This window comes from Oryza brachyantha, chromosome 1, assembly GCF_000231095.2.
Source record: "Oryza brachyantha chromosome 1, ObraRS2, whole genome shotgun sequence".
Classification (NCBI taxonomy): Eukaryota; Viridiplantae; Streptophyta; class Magnoliopsida; order Poales; family Poaceae; genus Oryza; species Oryza brachyantha.
In genome coordinates this window covers 20732063-20749747 of record NC_023163.2, presented here as the reverse complement: position 1 = coordinate 20749747, position 17685 = coordinate 20732063, and the positions used below count along the sequence as shown (strand labels likewise).

The 17685-nt window shown below is 40.1% G+C and overlaps 2 protein-coding genes across 2 annotated transcripts; both read right to left on the bottom strand.

The window, feature by feature from the left end:
* Window positions 1-975: 975 nt before the first annotated feature.
* LOC102703912 (protein MALE DISCOVERER 2-like) lies at window positions 976-7421 on the bottom strand. The gene is made up of 12 exons (XM_006644446.3): window positions 7197-7421; window positions 6961-7093; window positions 4768-4839; window positions 4113-4256; window positions 3905-4027; window positions 3744-3799; window positions 3268-3651; window positions 2526-2716; window positions 2268-2400; window positions 2023-2177; window positions 1586-1777; window positions 976-1483 (listed from the first exon to the last, which is right to left on the bottom strand). The coding sequence occupies exons 1-12, from the start codon at window positions 7291-7293 to the stop codon at window positions 1223-1225; spliced, it is 1941 nt and encodes a 646-aa protein (XP_006644509.2). The 5' UTR covers window positions 7294-7421; the 3' UTR covers window positions 976-1222.
* Window positions 7422-9983: 2562 nt separating this feature from the next.
* LOC102718233 (pentatricopeptide repeat-containing protein At1g30610, chloroplastic) lies at window positions 9984-16081 on the bottom strand. The gene is made up of 9 exons (XM_006646132.3): window positions 14441-16081; window positions 13613-13804; window positions 13306-13387; window positions 13030-13221; window positions 12789-12902; window positions 12322-12412; window positions 12099-12256; window positions 10999-11424; window positions 9984-10436 (listed from the first exon to the last, which is right to left on the bottom strand). The coding sequence occupies exons 1-9, from the start codon at window positions 15838-15840 to the stop codon at window positions 10053-10055; spliced, it is 3039 nt and encodes a 1012-aa protein (XP_006646195.1). The 5' UTR covers window positions 15841-16081; the 3' UTR covers window positions 9984-10052.
* Window positions 16082-17685: the final 1604 nt, after the last annotated feature.

Genomic DNA, 17685 nt, shown 5'->3' with positions numbered 1-17685 from the left:
CAACGAAGAGAATATATGATTTCTATAGAGTTTTTGCCCTTAGCTATAAAGCTCGACATATAAACATAACATATCATCATCCACTAACAAATATTATATTTAAAGCTCATGCAAGTTACTATGTACCTCATACAAAAAATATTATGTTATAGCCAACTAACGACTATTATATTTAAAACTCATATAAACATACTATATTATCTATAATTAATATACAAGCATGTCAAATCATTATCCCCTGCATCATTTTTACGGTATTTCACTGTATATTCCTATTATCATTTTATCACATTTAACATACGTTCATCTATGTATTCTATATTAATTTTATTTATCTATCATTCTAATATATTTAACATACATTCATAAATACGATATTTAACGTACTTCGTATATATATTCCGTGGATGTCATCTAATTGCTCGTTCAAGTCATTATCCTTCCGTCCCCTACTCCGACCGCCTCACGCGGCATGAGAGCCAAAATCCTCCCAGTTCGTTCATGGTCGTGCAACCCATTTTCAATGATACTATACTCCTGCTTTCAAAGGATAAAAACATATTATATTATTTCTAAAATAAATAGAAAAATATTTTTTATGAAATATGTGACCATATTTTTTATATAGGAAATATTCATATTAATTTGATTTTACATGAATATCCATCTAGATTTGATTGATTTTTAATATGATTGATTTTTAATATTACGAAGTTAGGAGGATAAATTGTAAAAATATAATGAGTACAGAGGATTCTATAGTAGTAAATATATACCCGTGGCAAACTTGCAACACACATTTGACATACGTGCTACAAGTATAGCTAGTAGAAGTGTTTGCAGGAGACATGACAAGGACGAAGTGCTACTCAACTCCGTAGAAATTGTTATTTCTTTCTTCAAAAAATTAAAGAATATTTCCTTAAACCCCATGGTACATTTCACAATCACACACATTTCCTGCTTACGTTCATCTCTAGGATAAGCTGAATCATTCTATTTTCACACCTTGTATGTATAGTATACAGAGAAGAGAAATAAGAAAACAATTAACCCGGCAAAAGAAATTTACTGGAGGGGGGAGAAAGAAACGCAACACGGACAGCGAACCCACCACAAACGCCAAAAACGCACAACAGAGGAGATGTACAAGGTTGCATGACAGTATGAACAGAATGTCAGAGTTGCTGTAAGAACCACATCATATTGACATGTTTTTCTCCTAGCTTGCTTCAACCGAAAGGATCTCAAGCTCTGCCCACCAAAGTGGAGACAATCTCGGCGTTGCTGCCTCCGGCGAGATTGCTAGAACTTCTCTCAGTCTAGTGGTGACCACTCTCATGCTTGGTCTCTTTTTTGGATCGCTTTGGATGCAGTCCTGGATTAACTCACAGATGATCTCTAGCTCGTTTTCTTTGTGAGCCTTCAAGGTAGGATCAAGAAAACATGATATATTCCGGTCATCTTTAATGCACTCCATAGCCTGTCACCAGGGGGAAAAGCAACATTTGCGTCAAGATCCCATTTTGTGGATGCAGCAACGACTTTAGTAACTATACTCAATGTATTAATTTGTCATCCTTACCAAGTTCACAAGAGAGCCCTGGTGTTCAGAATACGGAGGCCTTCCTGAGATGATTTCCAACATGAGTAGACCAAAACTGCACACATTCCCGGCTGGATCGGCAGATACGGGCTCATGGTGATCAACAAAGTCATCGTTCTTGGGCATCTTTTCTCTAGAAACCACTTCTTGCCAAACACTCATGTCTGCCACCTGCGGAAAGGAGTCGGTTAGGGGAGGTTCATATTGCTTCATTGCGAGGTAGACAAACATTTTATTTTCGAATTAAAGTGGCTCTAAATTGAAGGTATAATGTCCAGAAAATGGTTTAGAATGCTGAAATTTCAATGTTACACTATTTTATTTTGTTTCCATATTACCAAAATGTTGGATAGTCTTGTGAGTATCTTTGCACATTAGAACAAATAAAATTCAAAACTTTCATAAGAATTTTGTACCTTTGCAGCTCCATCCTCAGACAACAATATCGCACTTGACTGTAGGTCAGGATGTGTGATAGAAGGGCTGAGCTCATGCATGTGTTGGATACAGTATGCTACCCCCATAATTACTCTCATCCTACCAGTCCAATCAATATGATCGAATCCCTCGACTGCAAAAAGGAAAGAAAAACAATTTAATTTGGTATAAAGAACAAACAGCAAGCATTTTGACAGTTGAATAAGCATTAACAAGCTCTTACCATGGAGATGCTCATAGAGTGTTCCATTGGGTGCATATTCTAACACCATCATCCTCATAAAAGGATCCTCCTCCTCACAGTATCCAAGAAGGTTGATGAAGTTCTTATGATTAATTCGTGAGAGGGAATCTATCTGTGTTCAGAAAAATAAATTAGAAGAAATGAACTTTTCAGAACTACCTTTTATTCGTAAACTGGACAGACATTACAGACTATGTAGTACCAGGGTGCTTTTATCCTTAAGTAACACTGTATTACCTTTTTTCTGAATCTCCCTTCGGAATGCTTCGACCAATCTTTGCTAGTCACAATACCAGTTGATACAACAGCTATCTCGACACCACTTGATAAGGTTCCCTTATAAACAGTGTAGTGTGGATAGCTTGCAACAATGTTACTGAAGTCCTCACAAGCACCTTCCAGCTCTGAGCGCTGCAACTTGGGTACTCCTGAAGTACATTAAGGCATCACAATTTGCAAATGATAAGAGGCAATTCAACTGGATATTTATTTGACAATCTTTGACAAAGGAGAACTCAATGAGGCTACAATATCTGTCCTCTATAGTCTAACTTTGCACAAAATAAGCTCACCTTGAACCAATTTTTTTTATATTTTATGTCCTATTATTGATGATTGTTTGATATTATTTCTGCCTTGCACGCACTTCTATAAATAACAACAGAGATAAATATCTATTAACCACCAAAACAGGTGTTGTGCTCTTTTTCAAATGTAAACTAACATCGGAAATTTTACAAATTTATTTATTTGTGCATCCCAATCATTTAGCTAATCTGCATTGTTCTTATAGAAATATAAATGGATTCAAAATTAGGTGTCTGAAAAAGTAAACTAATAGTAGAAAAGCGTCTGATAGAAATACTCTGAAATCCATCTTTCACCATATGAACAAAATAACAGGATGATTATGCACATTTACTTTATTTTAAGTATTTTTAGTTTAGCAGATAGATTAGAGAACAAACAAAACATTTACCTGTCACAAATGCCTTCTGCAGCTGTCCACTGAGCCCAGTCTTCCATGGACCTATTGTTGCCACTGACTTGTTGCGGCATAGCACAAACAAGCATACTATGCTGATAAGCAGCAGAGCAATTGAACTGAACACAATGGCATACAGCCATCTCTTGAATCTTCTTGGAGGATTGCTGGGCATGGGTGGGCTACTTGGAGGACTTAATGGTGGAGGTGCATCGTTTGCATTAAATGCTGAATATGAGCCAGTTCCAGTAGAAGGAACAGGAGCAACAGCTGGAACAGGAGTATTTACAAAAGCCGCAGCAAGATTGGTATCCACCAATAGTCTGCGCCGGCTAAGTTGTATGGCTGGAATTCTTGCAGCAAATTGTGAAGGACGAGCTGGTCAAAAGGTGAAGGTATGTTATGGACTAGCTTATGTATCTAGGGTTCTATGAACACACTTGACATTAGACAAGAGCATGTTAAATTACCAGAATGTTTGTTATTGTCTTTTGTGTTCTCCACTGATGAAGAATCAGACTCAAATCTACAACAGTTCACATTCATAACCACCATCATCAATATGTACTGATAAATCATTTTAAAAGAACTGATAGAGACTAAAGTAAAATATATAAAATATAATTCTTACCTATTCTCAGATCTTTGATTCACATCACCCCTCTCATCATAGATGTCAAAATCAATTTCCTGATCAAATTTCCAGAAGGAATTTTGGATCAGAGGCCCTTGAAAGTTATTGTTGGAAAGCAACCTGCAGAGAAACAAACATGATATCATGGCTAAATTACTTGATGTTAGTCAAACTTTAGGCAAAATTAATAAGTCAGGTGACCTACAAATGCTTAAGTGATTGCATTTCTGCTATCTCCTGTGGAACTTCCCCAGTCAAATTGTTGTTGCTTAAATCCAAAATCTCCAACATTGCAAGAGTACGCATTTCCTTGGGTATTGGTCCGCTGAACAAGTTGTTGGAGAGTACACTGCAAGGGAGCAACGTATCATATTAAAATGGTTGTAGAGAACATTCAAATCACGTTCAGAAGTAAGGTCACAACCCGTTAGCACAATTTAAGTAATGGTGCCCCATTAAAAGATTAGATGAGATTTTACGCTACTGTGTAAATTCTTCGGTTACTCACAAACATGCACAGTGTATTTGTCATTTTAGTCCCTTTTTCTTCATAGTACAGAGGTTAGCTTATATGAACCACATCATTTTATTATGGCATATTGAAACCGGTATTCATTGGTTGATTAGATATACACACCTCAGATGTCCTCACTGATGGTAATTGACTTATTTAGACACTTGGTGTCTGGAAGACAGACTAATAACAAGGCAATGGCCACTAAAGAATTATTCTATTTATCTCATTAACTGTAGTAGTTTATCTTTACTAGATATTAAATAAATCCAACTCAACACTAATATATTGTAGTCCACACAATGCCAATGCATATATTTCTGAAAACATAGCCAAGATGACTTACAGAGCCCTCAGATGATTAAGATTTCCTAGCTCCGGACCCAAGGTGCCTCTTAGTGAGAGATCCTTTAGATTCCTACAGAAAGAGAGCTCATAGTAAGTATAATTCATAAGATGATAAAGCACTGCAGCAGTTATAAATGAATCTTTTATAAAGCAACACAAGAATCTGGACATGAGTTTTATGTAATAAATCATCTTCGTAGTTCAAAGGGCACACAATAGTGTGTTTGCGCGTGTGGTGTGAGCGGTTATCTCCGTGTGTGTCCACATTGTAGTCAACAAAGGAAGAAAAGGGCTGCATTGTGCTTGGTCGAAGTGCATTGTGATTACTGAATGAATCTTAAGTTGCTAGACTAAGCCCCCCGTTTAGTTCCCAAAAGGTTTTCCAAAAAACATCAAATCGAATTTTTGGACATTTAAATGGAGCATTAAACATAGATAAAACAAAAAATTAATTACACAGTTATGAGAGAAATCTTGAGACGAATCTTTTGAGCCTAATTAATCCATGTTAGCCATAAGTGCTACAATAACCAACATATGCTAATGATGGCTTAATTAGGCTCAAAAGATTCGTTTCGCGGTTTCCAGCCGAGCTGTAAAATTTATTTTTTCATTCGTGTCCGAAATCTACTTCCGACATCCATTCAAACGTTCGATGTGACCCATCTTCCAAAAATTTTTGGGGACTAAACGGGGCCTAACATGCAAGGGGATCTAGAGACTAGAGCCATAAATAGAATGCCACTTCTCCTTTGAACAGTAAGCATGAAGCTTTCCAGACAGTATTGGTTTGACTTTCTTAATGCACTGCCTGAACAAAGCTTTCTACTATGCAGATAGGAGCGCTGACACATACTGATGTTCAGCGAACTTATGGCCCCGCTAAGTAGTCTTGTCTAGGAAGATTGCAACGCTCAGTTGATGGTGATATACTTGACCTTCTGATGAAGAAATATCAAGCTATTTTGGGCCCTCCGGTATAATTACAATTAAAAGAAACAACTAAATTCTTTTAGTCAATAATCTCACTTAAATAGTCAACATCCCCACATCATATAATTGAACATAACTACAGGGTAGGATCCAGTTACTTGTTTGCACTGGCTGAGTAAGAAACCATTTAAATAACCAAATAGTGATATCGCCATTATGTTTTAAGCTTGCATACAGGCTTCTGAAGTGAAAACTAATTTTCTACAACACATTCTAGGGAAATTCTAAACATTGTAGATGTGGTAAATTTAAGCAAGCTAAAATATATCAATGCATTAAGAATTCAAATCAAAATGGAGTGGAGTTAAGTCTTTGATGCCTCTTTTGGAATGCAGGAAAATTTTGGCTGGACAAGGAAAATTTTGGCTGGAGTTAACAGTTTGGCTGGACAAGGAGCTGATTACACCAAGACCTCCTTTGGAATGCAGGAAAATTTTGCATTAATTTAATGGATTTTCACAAGAATCGGGAGAAATTCCCGTGATCCAAAGGAGCCAAGGAGGCCCTTTTACCATATCCAATAAGTTCAATCATTGCATATCTAAGCCCCTGGACTACAAAAGTTAAGAGATGCTTGTATTGCCAGAAACTCAACTGAAGCATTTGCTGCATTTACTTCCATGTATTCTTTAGTCAAACCGTGTATAGATCCAGAGGAGAAAAGTAGTGGGGAAGGGACATGCATTTAACAATAAATCAACACAACTCTTCAACAGAAATTTTAGTCAAATGGAGAACCATAAAAGGGAGAAAAAATGCCCCTTTTTTGCAACAATAATCCTTGACGAAGTGATGAATGGAAGAAACCTGCACTTCCAAAAATTTAGGTCTTGTTTAGATTGCAAATTTTTTTTGCAAAAACATCACATCAAGTTTTTCGACACACATTTAAAGTATTAGACGCGGTCTAATTATAAAACAAATTTCAGATTCTGCCTAGAAACCACGAGATGAATCTTTTAAGTCTAATTAATCCGTCATTAGCACATGTTGGTTACTGTAGCACTTATGGCTAATCACGTTCTAATTAATCTTAAAAGATTCGTCTCACAATTTTCCCCATAACTATGTAATTAGTTTTAATATTCATGTATATTTAATGCTTCATTTAAATGTCAAAAGTTCGACATGATGTTTTTGAAAACTAAACATGGCCTTACTGCACATTCAGGAGAAGAAGAGGAAGCATTGAACTCACAGAATCACAACCCTGCCATCCACACAGCGGACGCCGTTCCAGCTGCAAGGATTGCCATCCAGCTGGCTCCAACCTGCCATGGCGCCATGCGGATCCTCCTCCACCCTCGACTGGAACTCGAGCAGCGCCGACCCTGCACCACCAACACCAAGATCTCCCAATCAATCACCCAGAGACCGAATGAACACACCCCAGAGTCCGACGGCAAACACCGGCAAGCCGCCGCCGCCGCTAACCTTCAATGTTGACCGCCGAGCAGCCACTGACGACGAAATGAAGAACCAGCGCGAGGAGCACTGAGCAGCGCAGCAGCGCGTCCACCATCTTCCACATTTCCTCCGGCGCGCAAAAAGAGCTCCACCGTCACATGATCCGCTTGGCGAGCCTCTTGAACAGCCTGGAGTGCATGGTCTGGTCAGGCGCGAGGAGGAGGAGCCATTGCCGCCTGTCTCCCTCGGCGCGGCGACCTCACGACCTCCTCCTCGCCTGCATGCAGGGGTACAGCTCAGGGACGCCGACAAATAGAAGAAGCTTGCATCGCCATAAAGCAAGGAAACAGCTTTAGCTTGCTTTTCTCTTTGCCTGATTGGCCACCACTGCCGATTTCGCTTACGCCGCACGCGATTCGAACCAAGAAACCGAAAAAAGAGGATTCGATGACGAGATGGGGGAGGAGAAGGCTACTCTGCTCACCTGGTGGTTGCAGGAAACCGGAGGAGATGCAGAGCACAGAGAGGGGGAGAGGGAGCCCAAACAGCGGCCGTCCGTTCTTGGAGAAACAAGTAGTAGCTGGACAAATCAAAGATGAAAAGGGTATAAAAAAATTTAAAAAGATTACAAAGAAAATTCACGGCGAATTCTCTCTCTCTCTCTCTATCTCTCACCAAGATAGCGTTGTTGCTTGAAAGAAATAAAAACAGGGACGAAATTCTCCGGCACGGGCCAGGGCAACTGTAGGACAATTCCACGCCGGGAGTACGACATTCTGGATTAAAGAATTGGACGGGACACGCGGGAGGGGAGGGGAGAAGAGGAAGAAGACGGAGAAGGTCGCTGTCGAGGGCCAGGACAACCATCGCCGGCGACGGATTCCACGCATTTTTAAAAATTCCTTTCGTGCTCATCATCACCACATGGAATTAAACTATGCCTTCTCACGTTGAGATTTTTTTTAATCCTCGCTAGTACCAATCGCAATCGGGGCGTCTTAGCGGCGCCAAATGCTTACGCTAGAGAAGGGCAAAAAAAAAACTAATCTCTCTTCTATAACGAGAATAAGTCTAAGCCTGAATTTAATTCATCTAACACGAACAACGAGCAGATCGCATTTGGCCGAGATGGCAGGATCAATAGCTCATTACCGCGGTCGTGTCAGCGTCGCAGCGCCCCCCGCTTCCTTCGTTCCTTGCAGAGGCCAAGGCGCGAGGGGGTTGAGGACGCCCGGGGGGAATTGGATGGAGGGAGGGGAGGTGGCGGCGGAGGCGGTGGCCGGCCGGCCGGCGGCGAGGTGGGGCGGGGTTGGGGTTGGGGGGAGACGTGCGGTGGTGGGGCCCACGACGGGGACAGGTGGGACGCGTAAAGGCGGGGGAATTTTTATTCCCGGTGATTTTTTCCGACGATTTTATTTGTGGCCGGGCCTAGCTGTCCGTCTGTTTATTTTTCCTTTCTATTTTCTTTTCTTTTTTTTCTTTCTGTTTATTACTACTATTCAGTTGCCAGATTATGTAATTTAATTAATTTCCTCACCTGTTGGGATGGACGCGGTCGCCGCGCCCACGTCGCACTGCCGCCTGTCGTCGTGCGCACCATCCTCCTCTTCCCTCCATCAGCGCCACGCTTGGTTGTGAATCTGAATATTATTTAGGAAAACTTTCCGATATGTACCAAAAATAGAATATTTGCTGTGAAATTCACACCAATATATTATAAAGTTTGAAGATCTATATGTGTATGATTTCAGCAGAAACATAGTGGAGTATAGTTGTATCGTTGATGATGCGTTAGAGGATATTAGTGTGCCCGTGTATATTTGTCTTATAATAGAAAAAATGTTGTAAAGCTCATGTATTACTCACCATTTCACCGTTGAGCTCAATTGATATGAGATGACTCGTCTGTTTCATATTATAAAACGTTTCTATAGATAAACAAATATACTCTAAAAGTATTTTATTATTATATTTGACAAAACTAATTTTAATACTATAGATGTTGCTATCATATAAACCTGTTTAAATTTTAAACGTACTGTGATATAAAACGGAAATGCAAGGAATAGACAAAGGGATTAGAAACAAAGTTGTACGAAACTTCGTACTGCATCTATCGATGATGTCCAGAGACACTACTGCTCATGGAGGCAGACACGGGTGATCAGATGAAATGTTTCTTCTCCAAAGTCGAGTTAACCTTTATCTTGCGCGGTCGGTAACGTCAATCAGGCGACTGTCGCACGATGGAGGCCACCGAGCATAGAGAAGAGAATGCATTCAGACCTGTCCGGCCAAACGTGCAACCAAACAAGTGCCTGGTTTCGGACTCTCAGCAAGACGGCTTCGGTGTAACAATAACTCGTCAGGTTCAGAAACTGCTACATGTCTACATCCAGTGTGCGAGGACATCCATGTGTGTGCAATTGACCCCAAAATTTCCACACGTGTAGTATTCTCCATGTGTTCTTTGGTATACCAGCGGAAAGTGTCAAAACGTTTTGTCGGATCAACCAAAGAGAAGCTAACCAAGCAGCTGACATTAGGAAATTGGTATCATTAGAAACACGGCTAGTGACGGGTGAGTTAGGTGGTACTCCTATCTAAGATGGAGCAGGGCTGCAGGCACCATGATCTCTCAGGATGGGGACCGATTCAGAGTTCGTTACTTCCGCCGATAAACTGACCAACCAGAACCAGCTACAACTATACGATAATTTAGCAAGTTAGCATCCCTATTTCCTCAGAGAAGAGTATGGTGCAGTTAGCAAACCGATGGCTTAGATGACCAAACTGTTTGGAGCACATGCCAGATGACCAATGACCATGCTCTGGATCCTTGCAGATAACGGCATACTTTATATATAGTATAGTGGTTACTGGTTATGAGGTACATGGAAGCATCTGCTGATCACGAGATCCCTTTTCTACAGAGGAGGAACCAGAAAGGAACTCTGTACAGCTACTTAAAATATTTTGATACAAAGAATCAGAGTGACCACTCGAGGCTACAAGTTTGTTGAGTTCATAAACTAGCTTGATAATATTATCCTCCTTCAAGCGATCCGCATTACGGTTCAGCAGTTTAAACCAGGACATGGATGAAACATTGCGTATCTTGCTCTCCTGAAAGGTATTGATGCAGGTGATCGCCGCCACCGTGTCACCTTGTCTCAGTTTCAGGCAAAATCTCTCCATTATCATAGGGGCAGGCGGAACTCGGCCATGGTGGCACAGGTAATTCCATACATCTTCTAATAACTGCTCCTGGTCATTGTGGACAGCAAGGGTAAGAATAGATACACCAAATAATTAACGGAGCACTTTCATAGAAAATGATCATATCTTGCATTTTATCATTTTCTATGTAATCTGAACTCCAAGCGCAGTCCATATTAACAGTAAGCCAGAAAATACTGATGGAAATGGCTCAAAATTTTTACCGAACTGGGCTAGTACTATTATGCTGCGCTTGTACTTGGAATTTCCTTTTAAAAGCATGAAAACTATCTAGTCAGGCTTGTTCTCTATGAGGCCATAAATTAGTGTCTTTACAACCAAAAAAGGCAGGAACCTTTGACATGCCTGCATGTACTGATGTACGAAATTCTGAATTACTATGATCAGTAATCATGCAGTCTTATGATCACATACATATGATAATAAACAGCATAATCAAACATCCTCCAATCATTGTGATAGGCATGACAATCTAGTATCTTCATCTTTAGACATGAACGATCATCATGATCAACAAATATTTTATCCTTATAAGCTGTAAGGAGACTCATGGATAGTTAAGACTTAGGCATATGAGAGAGATATGTACCTTCCCATTCCTATATGCATCAAGCACCATACGAAGGTGCCTTCGTTCATCAAAGTGGTAGCCACTAGATAACATTTTGCGGAATGCATACTCAAAATCATTCCACCTCTTTGTTTCAGCACAGGCCTCCATGAAAGTATTGAAAGTAAACTTGTCAGCAATTGCCTTCTGACTCAATTCCACTTTACTCGTTATCCTACCATTGAGAATATTCTCCAATAGACCTTTCGCGTCCTCAAACATTCCATGTTTGGTGTATGACTTCAGCATGATGTTACACGTGATGTTATTAGGTGAGCAGTACTTGCACATTTCTTCAAATATGTATTTAGCATTTTCCATGCTTCCATTGTCTATACAAGTTTGGATCAGTCCTGTGTACGTAACAACTAGTGGTTTGTTTGCGACCTTGCAAATCTTCTCAACCTGCATCACAGGTTTCATCAGAAAAAGGTTAAGAGATGAAACAGGCATCTAGAGGAATGAGAAGCATAGACAGGTGATGGTGCTTACAGATAGACAAGTTTAAGCCTAGATGAAAAATATACCAAAGTTAGTTCTGTCAAATCTTCCGAGTTTTTATGCCTATATACCAATACAGTGCCTACTTCAACCAGAATATGATTTTTGCAATCATGCATACCTGTGTTCTATCTAGTATGAAATTGGGATAAGTGCTTAATTCTGTTCATGAAGCAACTAGTGCATAGTAAAACACCAACAAATTGTTCAGATCAGCATAATAACTTCTACTCCCTCTGTTTCATAATGTAAGACTTTCTAGCTTTGTCTAGATTCATATGGATGCTAATGAATCTAGACATATATATAAAATATATACATTCATCAATTGATGAATTTAGGCAAGACTAGAAAGTCTTACAATATGAAACGGAGGTAGTATTGGTCATAGGGGGGGGGGGGGGAGAAGAAAAACTCAGTTTGCAGCTGAGGTTCTTAACATCCAGTAACTCCAATATAGAATATATATCTACATTTCCTTTTCAAGATGACTATAGGAGCAAAATGAATTTTCAGTTGCAACATCAGCTACAGCAAGTGCACTGCATACAAGATATAACTATATTTTTGTAACCAACCTGGAGAAGTGCCTCTTTGCACCGGCCACCACTGCAAAGGCACCGAGCAAGGTCATAATAAAGACTGGCAGAACCAACTATTCCACGACTTTCCATATCCTTCACCGCCATCACTGCCTCATCAACCTTTCCTTCTCTCCAAAGCGCATTAATGAGAACTGCAAGTAGCAAGAGGTATGAGATATAAACTTTACCTTGACCTGTTTACAAACCTTGTTATTACCTTTATAGTTCAAAGCACCAGGAATTGACGATTTCTCCACCTTACTGAAGAACTCGTACACCAAGTTGTACTTGCCACAAACAAGCATTACCTGCAGTACCACGAAATTATAATAGAAAATGGATTAGGTTGCATAAAGAATTGTGCCAAACATATAGAAAAAAAATGCAATCAATACTATGGAAATTGCATGGAACCAATTTAAGCACAATTTTCCCTTAGATTAACATATGAGCAAAACGTTCTGTCTGCTATAGAGAGATAACAATCTCCTTGTCAGAAACCAACATTCTGTCTGCTATAGTGAGAGAACAATTTCGTTGTCAGAAACCACGTAAGGAAAACAACCAGTCATAAAAGATATGTAGAGTCATGTATAGTCCCATCCATGCAGAATATTGTGCTTACATATTAATTCCAGAAAATCATAAAAGATATGTAGATGCATTTATGCAATAACAACATACCTCCATTACAAGACCATATGTTGTATTTGTTGGGTGGATATTCTTCTCTTTCAACTGTTGCAGAACCCAGAATGCCCCTTCCCATTGCTTTTGTTGCACACAAGCATTCAGAACCTACATAGCTAGCAATAGAACCAGTTATATTATACTGAATACCAAATTATCAACAAATCTAAACTTTCATGTATTGGTGCAACCACTTACTGACTTACATATAACATTTGCTACAAATGTTACTCACCGCATTGTACACAATGAGGTCTGGTTCCAACCGAGGATCCCAGTTCTGGATAGGACTTAGCTTAAACTTCTTTGTAGGAGGAGAATGCATACGATCAATCACATCGAACAGCTCTTTTACAAGACCAGCTTGACCAAGAGTCACAGCAATACAATGGTAGGCCGCCATGTCTGGATAAGAGGACAATTGATCCTGCAAATGAAATATAACGTCATAGTCTAAACTGGAAAGATTAGGCATATATAAACATACGACGAAGATAAGCACTAGTTATACCAGCATGGTGTAAAATACATTCAATGCCTCAAAAGGTCTCTTTGCCTTCCCAAGAACATCAAGCACTGTTGTATAAATATACCTATATCACAAATATGTTTTCTCATGAACATCATATGCATTTAATATAATAAAAATTGTACGGTTTAAGATGAATCTTAAGGACATACAGGTTCCTCAAGATAGCCAAAATTATAAGGTTGAACAAATGAAGAAGCAAATTAATTTTATTGCAGACTATTCAGTGTATACTCTGCTACATAAACAACACATATATTAACATTTAAATAGGCAACTATTTTGTTACCTGCTCTTGTAGGACTTGAATCTTTCACGTGATTGAAGCCATTCAACAACTTGCAAAACCCGTTTCCAGTTTCCATATCGACCCAATATTTGGACAATCCTTAGGATAGAGTAGTCAGAGAATTTGATTTTTGCATCATGAATCATTTTGGAGAATTTCCACTCTGGAGTATTCACATCTGTAGCATTCAACCTTTGCAAAATAAATAACCATAAGGAACTAAGACAATAAAGACTCCACAGGCTCAATGACTTGTCCAAGGAGCAAAAAAAAAAGTATACGAAAGCAAGGGCTTGTCAACAAATAAAAGGATTTCCAAGTTCAATCTAGAAGTCGCATTAAACTTAAACTTTGAACTGCTTAAATGAGTGAAAGAATTCTCCAAGCAACAAGTAGCATCTAGATATCATGATCACAAGAATACACATATTTTTAAAGTGATTTGTCTGACAACAGTTGTCATATGCCTATTCTGAAATATTTCACTTTCAGGAGCCTGTAAATAACCAGAAAGTGTTGATACAATATATTTGAGCAGTAACCTTGATAGAAGTTCAATGTCATTACTCATTAGCAAGTGTTTAAATAGAACTTAGAAGGCCCTGAGATTTTCAAATGAAGTAACAGTCATGCTAAGGACTACATATAGGATACTCCGTCTGGTTAAAAAAAAAAAACTTAATACCCATCAAGTTTTGACCGGAGAGTAAACATTCATGCCCATTTTACACAAATTAGAATAGGCTATTATGATGAACTTATGCAAAAGCAAAACCAAGACAACTCAAATTCTGTACAGGCTGTAAAGCCAATTATACAAAGACTTACCGACTAGCTAACTTCTGAATTTTATCTTCCAGTTCCATTTGAAGAACCCGTGACCTGTTTCTGACATCAGTGAATACTTCAAAACTCTTGAAAGCAGCTCTGTCGTCCAAGTCTGTAGCCTCTGCATCCCTCCTAATAAACTTCCCAGCTTGAGCATTTTCCCCTCTCTGCATTCGAATTGCTTCAGATTTGACGTGCTTCAAACCATCCATTCGATGACCATCATGCCCAGACTTTGGCCACTCATTGACATATCTTTTGCCTACAGTAGACTTGTTAAAATTAATATCACCCTGTCCAAATTTACCCAATACAAGGTCTCTCCCTGAAAATTCTGTTGTTTGCTTGTATCTTTGAAATTTACCATCAGCTTTGACATCATAGTTGGAAATCTTTCTCTCCCTAGGATAATTGAAATTGTTCTCCTGTACACTTCTTGATGTCCTACTAATGTTCTCTTTTTCCCTTACTACCATAGGCTTGGTACTCTCCAATATAATTCTGCTATTCGGAGGACTACGGCTTAAGATCAAGGACTTCTGTCCTGGTAAACTGTTTCGTCCATTCGACAGAACATGTTTGCTTCTCTCTGAAGCCTTCTGTCCTCGCAAACTGTTCGGTCCATTCCACTGAACATGCTTGTTTCTCTCTGGTTGATGAGCAACCAAACTACCTCTAGTATCTTTCATCTTCAACTGAGATGTAAACTTCCAGTGCTCACTTTTATCACCATTGCCTTCATTTTCTCTCCGCTCACCTCGAACAATTCTTCTCTGTACATATTCTTCAACCTTTCCCTGTCTCCTATGACTCTTCGCAACATCATCCAGCATCTTTTTCTCTACTAACCTAGTACTATTGTTCTGAATATCATTATTTCCTAATTTCATACCCCTCCTATTGGCATCCCCTCTGTTCCTCTGAGCACCCTTTCTCTCATCAAAAGATTTACTCCTTCCATCACCTGACCTCCCATCGCCTCGTCGAACGACCCATGCATCATCATTGCCCGTGAAACTCCTCCTCGAGTTATTTCCATCCGATTCATGGCCCTGCAGACTCTTGCTCCTGTCCAACTTCACCGACTCCATGATCTTCACATAGTCGGTGAAAGTCGGGCTAAACGTCAGGTCCTTCTCGATGTGCCGCAACCCCGACGAACCGGGACCACCCTCGCCGCTGGCGACGGCACCCGAAGCTCCAGAACCATCGGCTCTCGCGTCAAAAACCCCGCCTCTCCTCGTCAAACCCCAACCCAACGGCGCAACGGAGACCCTCCCGCTCCCCCACCCCCTCCCCCTCCTCAACAAGAGCCCGTGAGACGCGCTCGAGTCAGCAGCCGAGGCGGGGAGCAAGACCCCGCATCCGCCCAGGTTGAGCACGCTCGGCGGCGCCACCATCGCCCTCCCCCCAAGGCTTTGGCCGGCGTTAGCTACCGCATTCCCTGCCCGGGGCAAACTCCAGCGGATAACGCCAACCGCAAGAGAGGACCACCGGTCGGAGCGCCGGCGAGAGTGTCACTGGCTCGAGAGGTGATGGGTTGGGAGCCTGCCTGGAAGGAGCGCGGGTACCTGGAGCTTGCGGCGCGGCCTCCGCGTTATCTCCTTCCGTCCTCCGGGCCGGTGCCGCGGTGGCGCTCCCTCCGGTGGAGCCTACTGTGCTGGTGTGTGTACAGTAGAAGGGTAGGATATTTCGCGTTGTTGGGCTAGGCCGAACAGTATAGAAGTTTTTTGGGCTATCGTATAAGGCGGTGCGGCGAGGCAAATTTTGGCTATCTCGAAAATTGCCAAAATTTGGTTTCTAAAATTACTATAATGGGAGTTATTCTATAAAAATTTTCTCTCTAAATCTTCTTCAAGTCCAAGAGTATTACTATATTTGAATTCCTAAAATTAGTTAGTTTATCTAGGGGTGGGGCTAGCTGTTTTTATCCGTTCTGTGCACGTGTGAGATCAGCCAAGACGACGCAAGATCGGCCACGACGTTTTTTCTTTGGTGAACAGAATCGGCCACGACGGCGTCTTGGCCGCCAATCTTCTTTCTTTCTCTTGATGTGAACGACGCCTTGGACGAATCTGGTAGCCTAGACAGAGGCGACGCCCTTGGTTGAGACGATGCCTGGATGGAGGGACGGAGGAACTCACGGATGGAGGTGGCCGTCGACGGAGGCGACGAAGGACGTACGCGGACAGAGGCAAAGAAAGAAATAACGCCCGGGCAAGACGGAAAAAGTGCGCGATGCCAGTAATTGGGAATGACAAAACGAACTTCAGATTTAACACATTTTTGAGTCAATATTAGGAGCAAGGTAAAATTGGGAGTAGTTATTGGGCACTCTTGAAGATTGTATTTTATACTAATTTTACAAAAAGTATGTTTTGGAGGCAAATATCGGAGACTCTTGGAGATGCTCTTGGCAAAACTTGGCATTCCTTTACTTTATTTTGGAGCCCAACGTAATCAACCTTCCCCACACATTTTTTTGGAAAGAAAAAATTTCCTACACCCAAAAAAACATGCCCTGGATTTGTCGAATACATGCGGGTCATATTTTCTAATTTTAAGAAAAAACCAAATGATATATTTATAAATAGAAAATAATTTATGAATATATTTTTTATGTGTGTCTTGATGACCTAAAAGAAAGGCTGAAAAGTAAATTACAATAAAAAACCTAAAATCAACTCTAAATTTAAAGCTAGAAGTTTAAAGTTTGGTTTACAAGTATTAACGAAAGAGGGAAAGTAGGATGTATGGCTTCGAGCAAAACTAGCGAACTTCCCCCCATGATTATGCACAATCTAGGTTTTTACGGAATTTGATTTCATTTATCACCCTTAATAAGTTTTTGTTTGCACGCATATTTTAGTGTGATAGATTTCATAAGTATAGTTATATTTGATGTATATAACTCTACTTCTATTTTTATTTCTTTCCAAACGATACTTTTACTTTTACCGATTTAATTGATTAATCAATCTACACCATTATCATTTGGAGTTCTCGTAGTCTAACAGTGAAGTACTTCTTCATGTACTTGCTCCATTCTGTATTATAAAATGTTTTTATCTTATCTAGATTTATCAATAGACTAATAAATATGTTTTTTATGTGTGTCCATATCGCTAACATCCATATGGATCTAATGAGCACCCAAACAGAGTATTCACAGTAACTCATTTAAATTTGATATTCGTATTGCTATCTAAATTTGATCATCCATATTGTTATTTGGATGATTATCT